General features: G+C 28.3%; 1 protein-coding gene across 2 annotated transcripts in view; it reads right to left on the bottom strand.

Annotated features, from left to right (window-relative positions):
- The window catches only part of LOC101234474 (centrosomal protein of 112 kDa), a 59248-nt gene that overhangs the window by 32023 nt on the left and 16989 nt on the right, over nt 1–10236 (bottom strand). Inside the window, exons 8-10 of one of the 2 annotated variants that reach the window (XM_065803247.1) lie at nt 8471–8551; nt 8289–8388; nt 7194–7309 (exon numbers count right to left, since the gene is read on the bottom strand). In XM_065803247.1, the coding sequence (XP_065659319.1) occupies nt 7194–7309; nt 8289–8388; nt 8471–8551 (297 nt within the window). The remainder of the gene's footprint in view (nt 1–7193; nt 7310–8288; nt 8389–8470; nt 8552–10236) is intronic. The other variant, XM_065803248.1, reaches the window with a different exon arrangement.

The following is a 10236-nucleotide window of genomic DNA, read 5'->3' as shown; positions in this document are numbered from 1 at the left end:
TTAGTCACTCTCCTATTTGTCCTTCTTGTTAATAAGGGATTGTTGAAATTTTTATATACAATAACATTTTCATTCACAAAGAAGAAGAGAAATGAATGAACTTTAATAATAATATAAATTAAGATTATTCATTTTTATAAAACAACTATATGATGTATAACAATTTTTTATATATTGTTGTTTTATTAGATTGATTGATTATATTTTAACATCTGAATATTGTTTTTTATTTATTATATAATTAATTACTAAATTATCAAATAAAAATTAAATATAAAAAATAATAAAAAAAAAGTTAGGTTTTTTTTTTTGCAACTTATTTTTTTGTCTTTTTATTGCTATAAAAACATTTATTATTAAAATTTAAATTTTTACTATACCTAGCATGAAAAAACAACAAAATATTATTTCAAAATAAATAAAAATTCATCTAAACATAACAATTTTAATTTTTTAAAAAAGCCCATGCCAGACTATCTATGCGGGTGGCCCGCGTAGCTCGTAAAGACAGGTTTAGATAGGCTATTTATAGCTCGAGCACTCATCTACTCCTGCCGAAGCAGATATATATATATATATAAAATTCTATAAATTGTTGCATTTGGGAGTACGGAAGATAAAAAGTTATTCTTTTGTCAACAAATACGTCACTTTTAATTACTTTGACTTTCATCCAAAATTTGCGTGTTGTCAGAAAGTTAAAACCATTAATTTAATAACAAATTAATCGTTTTTTAAAAAAACCGCAAAAACGCAAATTTAATACACCAATTCAAGCCGCGTTACGGAGAATTTAAAAAAAAAACTGGATCGAGTTTATGAGGGAAATAAATCAAGTCAGCTTTTAATTCGTGAGTAAACGAAGTATAAACAAACAACATAAACTAAGCCAATAATCTTTTAAACAAATATAAAACATATATAGATCAAAATGGATTATGATATAGTATGTAGTATGAAAGTTGAAGAATTGAAGTCTTATTTACGTCTTCGTGGCTTGAAGATATCTGGAAAGAAAGAAATTCTTGCAGCTCGAGTATATTGTGCAATGGAAAATAATGTTATGCCTATTAAAACAGCTGAAGAGGTGGAACATGATATAAATACTGAGTACAAAAAAACCCTCTTTATTAACGGTGTTGAATTACCTGATCCTTTTAAGCTCAGTAATGGCTGGTTATCAGTAGACGAAGGCCTAACTTGTTGGCCAATATTATTATATCCTGATATACACAATCATTTATTATTTAACTCTGCTGAAATAGCCAGTAAAGACTTAAGTAACTACAAAAGGTGTGACGCCTATAGTTACTTTAAATGTGGCTGGCTTGAACCTTTATTTTACCATCAAGTTGGAATAGAAAGTGAATACTGTTATTTAAAAGGGAACTGTAGGAAATCTGAAAAAATTAATGATCCCTTTCACAAGCTATGGATTATTTTTAATAAAAAAACTGCTAAAATGTACTAAAAAACTGCTGTACTTGTCTAGCTGGTTTATCGCAGACATGTAATCATGTTGCTGCAACCCTCTTTCAAATTGAGGCTGCTGTTAGAAATGGTTTGACGAATGTAGCTTGTACTAGTTCAAATCAGAGTGGCTTCCCAACCGCAGCATAGTAGCACCATCAAAAATATGTGACTTAAAATTTGATCGTGATGAATTTGGTAGGCCTGGAAGAAAAAAGCGTTCCCTAGTATCAAATGAAAAGCGTAATTACAACCCATTAGTTAACTGTGGCCAAAAAAATTTAAATTTAACAGACATAGCAAAAGCAATTGAAACCGTTGCTCCTCATAGTATCATAACTTCTGTTGTACCTAAACCTGACATTTATTATATGGAAGAATTAATTGTGTCTTCAAATGTTATCAAACCTACAATTTTGACCATGGATGATATTATTGTTATGTCAGACAATAAATTTTCCTTCAGTGAAAACATGAAAACAAATATGACTCAAATAATTGTTACTGATATAGAGCATATGACTGTAGGTCAAAGCACAAATGAGCTTTGGTTTAATTTTCGAAAGCTTGATGAATTTGATTCATTCAAAAGCTCATGATGTTCTAAAAATGATTTTAGAACATCATAAGCTTTTGAAGCTTAACTGCTTCAAAAGCTCATGATGTTCTAAAAAAAATTGAAAAAATTAACATGGGCATTAAAGTTGATATGTGGTCATTACACCAAAGTATTTCAGGGCTAACATTTGTGAACCCAGATATACCTGCATTAAAGTATGGGAGAGCAATGGAAATTTAAGCAGCAAAGCAGTTTTTTGAAGTGATGAAATCTCTTCATTAAAATTTAACTGTAAATGAATGCGGATTATTTTTAAATGCTGAAATGCCCTATATAGGTGGAAGCCCTGATAGAGTAATCAGATGCTCGTGTTGCCCACCAGCTTGTTTAGAAATAAAATGCCCATTTTCAATTAACCATACAACACCACAAGATCCAAATATATCTCTTCCTTATGTTAAAAAAAATTTAAATAACAAGTTTGTCATTAATAAAAAACATAGATATTATACTCAATGTCAGGTTCAAATGGGAACTGCTAAGGTGAACAATTGTTATTTTATGGTATGGACAGCTCATGGGTATATAATTGATAAAGTTGCATTTGATGAAGCTAGTTGGTTGAGTATGAAAGTTGATTTTTTTAAATACTACAACGATCATTACTTAAAAACTGTCTTTGTAGATTTTTCTATTAACTGATTGGAACAAAATTGTAAAATCTTTTTTTTTAATTATAAAATCCTTCTTATATTTAAATTGGTATTTTTATTGAGTTTAGAAAAAGAAACAGTAACTTATTGTCTTATTATAAGATCCAAATAATGGTGTACAAATATTTAGGTAAAGAAAATACTGAAAATCAAAATGGTTATTCAAGCTATTTATAATAGTAAAAAGCAGTAGAAGTGTGAAACATATATATTCATTAAAAGTGCACGGTGGTGTCCGGCATCCCTTACAAGTAATTAAAAAAATTTACAATTTTAATACTCTCGTGTGTTTACTATTGAGTCCTTAATACAAGGGGAGGGAATTAAAGTGTGGGTGGGAATTTTTAGTCCAGATCTAACAAACTGGAGGGTTTTATGAAAAAATGGATGGGAAAATTTAACAAAAATCTCAATCAAGACTCAAAAGTAATTGTAGAGGGGCTTTTAATAATTTTCAGAAAATTTTCCTACCCACAAATCTTATTACTTTTTACTTGCTGAAATGTCAAAAATGTTGAAATGTCAAAAATAAGAAAAATATTCAGTGTAAACCAGCCTTAAAAAATGGAAAATATAATATCATTCACAGATAAAAAATTAAACTTTCAGTGTAATCAGATTTAAAAAATTGTCTATCTATAAAAAAATCATGTGTGTTGTGTAAAACAAAAAAATTGCCATCTGACCTTTAATTAAGATCCCCCTGTTTATTAGATCTGGACTAAAATTTCCCCACCCCCTTGTATTAAGCACGCATGACTAATACTAAATTAAAAATTATGTTTTAAACTTTTAAGCTTGAATTATTTTTTTATTAAAGCAGGCTTTAAATTGCATAAAGCTGCACACGATAAAATAATATCATCCATATGATGAAGCATAGAAATGGGTAATACATTTTTTAAGATTCGAAAAGTTTTTATTCAGTTTATGGCCCTTTCAATGTGAATTCTTAAGTTCGCAACATCAGTATTCTTCTTGCATTCAGTTGCAGTCATTTGACTCTTTACTCTTGCACCTGGTGGAACTGATAAATTGCAATAACGGAATAATAGTTCTTCTCTTATTTGAAACCCTCTGTCTGCCATCACCTCATCGCCTCTTTCCAACAGATTGTAAAAACCACTGTCACTTGTAATAAATTTATCTGATGCTCTTCCACCGTAGCATTTAGATAGAAACGTTATGTACCCATTTGGTGCTATACCAATTAATACCTTGACAGTGTTGTGGTGCTTGTAATCAGACCAAGTCACTGCTTGGTTGTAAAGGGACTTTAGACATTCAATAAATATTTCAAAACAATCAAGAATCACTCTACACTTGTGGTGCTTTGCTTTCACAAAGGACTCTGGTAAGTTTTTTTTTATGACTTCACTTGGGAGCCAAACAATAATAGCATTTCCGAGAATATAAGCAATAATTCTAATAAAAGTGGTAAATATATTAGAACACAAAGCTTTTGAAATGTCAAAACGATCAGCAATATCTTCATTTAATAAACCTAAGCGCAACCTCATAAGTGTCATTAAAAATTCTTCTTTGTGTGATAACAGTTTACATTTAGATACAGATTTTAGTTGTTTAACTTTGCTACGTGAATGTTTTGGGCCTCCCCAATAACATAATAATGGAGGGTAAAAATGGTTTTAACAAACCAAAAATAACATTAAAAATAGCAATCGAAGATATACCAGTATAAAAGTTCATTCTTTTATCATTGTTAACTAATCTCCAAGAGAATTTTTGTTTAAGCTTCACTGTTTGTTTTATTTTTGACTTTTTTAATTGATTAGTAAGGCTATTTACCTTACTAACATAAGAGGTGATAAGTGAAGATTTGTATTCACATGAAGTACAATAGTTAAGTTGTGGTAAGCTCAATGAATACGTATGGTCTGATAATATAGGTGATAAAACATCAGCATTAAAACTAAGACTTGAAAACTCTGTGACAATACTTTTTTCTGACAACAAAGGTTCTACAGGTTGCATTTTACTAGAACATGGTAAAGAACTGATTGGGTGCTTCATTAAAGTTCTTCTAGGTTTTTTTTGTTCAGGTTGATAAAAACCCATATTTATTGTTGGATTAGGGTTCATAACAGTTAGAATTTTTTCAACAAAATGATCAGAGCATACTCTATCTGCAGTTCCTGGTTTCCATGCACTTCCTTTTTTATTTCCTTCTCGTCTATACTGACTAATCCATTGTTCTCTTTTTATGCTATTTCTTTTAAAACTAGGACAACAATACATTCAAAATGGTGCCTCACATCCACACTCGGAGAGTATCTTCCCTTCATGTTGAAAACACGTTTTATCTTTCAACTTTTCTAGCTTATAGGAACTATTAGTACATCCTATAACAGCACAGTTAACTTTCATCTTATATAATTCGCAACTGAGAAAATAAATATTTACCCTTCTAAATTCGTTCCAGGACTTTTTCATGCGCGATATTAATTATGGCAGAAGTTCGCTTGAACTCGTGTATTGACCAGAATGTTTTTAAAAACATTCTGAATGCTTTTAATAATATAAACAATGTTTTTATTTTTATTTTTTTTAATAAAATGTTATTACTTTTATTTTTTTTTATAAAATGTTATTATTTTAATTTTTTTTTACTGTAAATCATACACAGAGTGTTGCTACATCGACTATCTTATAGCCTGACTTGCAACGGAGTGTTGCTACATCGACTATCTTACAGCCTGACTCGCAACAGAGTGTTGCTACATCGACTATTTTATAGCCTGACCGCAAGGGAGTGCTGCTACATTGACTGAGGGTTTGGTTGGGGCAGGCAGTCTATCAAGTAATAAAAATAAAAAAATTCCGGTCTTGCATTTTAATTTTTACTTTTTGTCAACAAAATACTGAAAAACCTTCTGACAACCAGTTAGGGGTTATATATATATATACACTGCTTAAAAGTTTGGAAGCAGTTTTTTTTTTCAAAAATTTGAAAATAATGTCAATATAAATAGATGAGGTCAATAGTGTGCAAAACAAACTACAGTGGAATCTGTTTTTAAAGTTTGGACTATACTATACAAAACAAACTATAGTTTGGAAGCTGTTTTTATTTTTTATTTTTATAATAGCAAAAAGGTTGCAATTAACAATTAGTAAACAAAGTGCAACTTGTACACTTAAGAGTGAAAAGTATAGTAAGAGGGAAATTGGCAAAAAAACTTGGCATTTCTGCAATACTGGTTCATTATATACTTAAAATTGCAACAAGAGACCAACAGTAAACAAAACAAGAAAACTAGTGGGAGAACTAAAATTATATCAGATGCTGAAGATCAATATATAAAGTACCTTCAAAGAGAAACTGTTGATTAACAGCCTCCCTCCATCAAAATTTAATGAAATTTGTCCAAGTGTCAGTTTCAACAGTTAAAAGACAACTGCATTCAACTGGTCTTGAAGAATGTGTAGCAGCTTAAAAACAAAAATTAACATAACAACATAAAAAAACAGATTAGTTTGGACTAAAACTCCTATAGACACTTGAAGAATTGAAAAATGCACTCTGGATGGACAAATCTAAATTTATAACTTTTGGTTCTAAAAGAAGAGTGTCTGACTATCTAAATACAAAAGAGCTTTGCCAGAGTGTACAGTGCCAACAATTAAACAAGCTAGAGGTAATGTAATGGTTTGGGGAGGTTTCAGGAATAGAAAAGCATTGCTAAGAAAATTAGTATAAATAGATGGCAAATTTAACGAAAAAGAATATTTACAAACTTTGCAGGACCACTTTGCCTTTGTAATTAAATTATTGGACTAAACTTCATATTTCAACAGAATAATCATTCAAAAAATGTAACAATATGGATACAATTGTTAAAAACAAATCTCCAAGTAAAGCTACATGGATATGAGAGTATTTGCAAACAGAATGATACTAATCACTCTGTGGTACCACACTCTGGTAGAACAGGTTATGAAGTGAATTTGATAATGGGAAATGGGAATTGCTATTTACAATGCATAGCATCCTCTTAAAACATAACCAACAAAACAGACATCTACTTAAACAGGGGGCGCGTGGAAAATTAGACAATCTACAAAAATAATGTTGTACATAAATACAAAGGAATTATTAAACAAAAAACCAGAAGACTAGAGTTCTCATAGTTTTCTTTTATATAGAAATATTCTCATGAGAAAAAACCATAAAAAGTATGATTTTATCATACTTTTTATGATAAAATCAGATAAAGTATGATTTTTTCATATCTTGTATGCATGATCATTTCAAATCTTCATATTTCTGTGACTAATAGTCACAGAAATATGAAGATAGTCATGTAAATATGTGTATTTTATATATATATATATATATATATATATATATATATATATATATATATATATATATATATATATATATATATATTTAAACTAAACATAAATTTAAAATATAATTGATATACAATTTTTTCAAACTCTTTTTCTGTCTCAGCAGCTTTTTCTTCTGATTTTTTTAAACTCTCAATAGCATGTCTATTTGCAGATTTTAGAGTAGACAACTCTTCATTTAAAGCGCTAACTAAAACAAAAAAACAAAAAAAATTAATTTAAAACTATTAGCAATTTATTGAATTTCTTTATTTATATAATTTAAAGTAACTAGTTTTTCAAAATTTAGAAAAAACATTTCTATCTTTTATATTTCTAGAACTAATTTAGTTTAAAAAAAAATTATAAAAAATGAAAAATAAATATAATTATTAACTTTTTATGAAAAGATTACAGTTGGTTAACATTGTTTTATATTGACAATTAGTGATGTTGCATATATGTTTTATTTTGGCTCAAACTTTAACTAACTTTAAAGTTAGTTTTCTATAATTCAGTATAACAGTATAAGAAATAATTTCACAACATTTTCTGACTTATAAATCAAAATACTAGCAAAAAATGATAAATTGAACTGATATAGAATTATGCACTAAAAAAATTATATTAAAAATAAATTAAACTTTGATTTTAAATTCTTTTGATTGGCTATTTTATCAGAAGTTTTTTATTTACAAAGAATTTTTATTGCAGTATTTAAAGAAATAGTTTTATCAAATTTACTGATTTTAATACAATTTTCATTTCATAGTTTTATTATATAACAATCATCTTTCATGAGTAGAAAAAAGAAAGATGGTGACAAAATTTGTGTGTACTTGTTTTAGGATCATGTTTTTCTCTTTTGGGATATAGTCACTACATATATAAAGTTATATTTCAAGTCTTAAACATAAAATTAGTATTTACAATTTTTATTGAATTATGTTTCAGAAAATACTTTTTAAATATTACTTAAACATAAAAGAAGATGATGATGATGAATGATGATGATGATAATGATGATGTAATGATGATGATGATGATGACGACGATGATGATGATGATGATGATGATGTTGATGATGATGATGATGATGATGATGATGATGATGATGATGATGATGATGATGATGATGATGATGAAAATGATGATAAAATCAAAAGTACAAATAAGAAAGTGATACCTACTTTTGCTTTCCAGACCTTTGTTGATTTTTTCAAGTTCTTCAATTTTAGCTTCATAAAATTTCTTAACATCGGTTATTTCATTATCTTTTAGTTCAACAACCTGTGTGCATTAAAAAGAATAATTTGACACAAAAGAAAAAAAAAATCTCATAAATCTCACAAGCTAAAAGTAGCAAAAAAACCTTTTCAACGATTTGATCATGTTGATATTGTGCTTCCAAATTAGTTTTGTGTATCTTTAATGCTCTAGCTCCTGTTCCTGTCTAGAAAACATAAAAAAAAGTATAACCAGAACAATATGTCTAGCAAAAGCTTAGGCAAATATAGTTAATAGATCTAATAATATAAACATAAATATAATTAGTAATATACATACTACAAATTAGTTTGAAAGCTATTTAGAAAACTTTAAAATATATATAATAAAATAAAATGATAAAAACAAAATTACTTTATTATTCAATTATTACAAGACCTTATTTTAGAGCTAGCTTTATATTAAACCAAAAGAAAAAACTTAATCAAGTTTTTTTTTCTATCTTAAATTATTTTCCTGTTCAATTTTAAACATGATGAAATTTAAACATGTGGTTAGTTTTTTTACTAAACTCAGTCTCCAAAGGTCCCAGAGGGATCAACTACGGTCAAAGAAACTACTTATATTTTAATTTTAATTTTTATTTAAAATCCTCAACTTCAAAGTAAATTCAAACCTTATTAGGTGAGGTCGCAGCACGGATAAACAGGTCAATTTATATATCTATTTAGAGTTATTTATGGTTAAAATTAATGATTTATAGTTAACAGTAAAAATTTGTTGTTAATATTTTATAGCTAACATTAATGATTTATGGTTTTTTTTTTTTTTTTTTTATAATTCACCTCCCCAAGGCCGAGAAGGCCACTACAGATGAAGAGGCTACTTGTGGTTATAACCCTCTCTTAACTCTTTAACTCCGAAACACGAACCTTGATGAACAAGGCCGCTGCGCGGAGAAACAAGTTAACAGTTACAACTTATGGTTACCATTAACAATTTAAGGTTGTTTACTTCATCGAGTAAAAATGAACTTTACAAAGAATGTTAATGGATAACAGAATTTAAATGCGTTAGTTTTTCCTGAACAAATACTCATTAGGAGTATTCAAAAGTTAGGTCATGGAAAAAATTTCACTAACAAATAGGCAATTTTTTGCGGACTATAATAAAAAAACAAAAAACTGTTTTTTTTTTTTAAAAATTATTTTTTTACCTTGCGCTGGCCTCATCAAGTTCTCAAAAAAAACTTTTTTTTATAGATGGCATAATATAACGAGAAATAAATAAAAAAACTGGATACTATTTTAACAAATGAATGTTTATGTTATATAAAAGATATATACCAAAAATTATCATTGTAGGTTAGTTTTGATACTTTGCGCTAGACCTATAAAAATGATGACCTGTTTTACTCGTTGCAACCAAACAATCAATTAAATCCAAAATTTTTTGACGGTGGGTCTTCTAATGTAGATAGAACTTTGATTTTTTTTTATGTATGCTTAAATTCTTTATAGAAACATAATAATCAACAGTGTATTTTGATTACCCGCCTTAAAAAAAATATTAACAGAATTAAAAAATGAGAACATGAAAGACAGAATTAGAGCCTGTTGACAGTGGTTGCTCCAGCTCTCACAAGCCCAAAAAAAGCCAAAGGAAAATTTTTTAGTTGGAAATTCTGCAAAAATGGCATCTGTTATGGTTCCTCTCAGGATTGATGTTTTGAAGCACCTGCTATATCTCCAGGAAAAGAAGCTACAGAACACAAAAATTGACTCACTGATATCTTGCCAGCTTGGTGTTGGTTTCAGGTAGGATAAAAGTGTATTTAAGCCAAATAATTTTCAATTTAAAACTATAATTTAAATAATAACTATTTGAAAAAAATAGCGAGATGTATTTTAA

Source organism: Hydra vulgaris, chromosome 08 (genome assembly GCF_038396675.1).
Source record: "Hydra vulgaris chromosome 08, alternate assembly HydraT2T_AEP".
In the NCBI taxonomy this organism is placed as follows: Eukaryota; Metazoa; Cnidaria; class Hydrozoa; order Anthoathecata; family Hydridae; genus Hydra; species Hydra vulgaris.
This window is presented reverse-complemented; position numbering and strand designations above follow the sequence as displayed.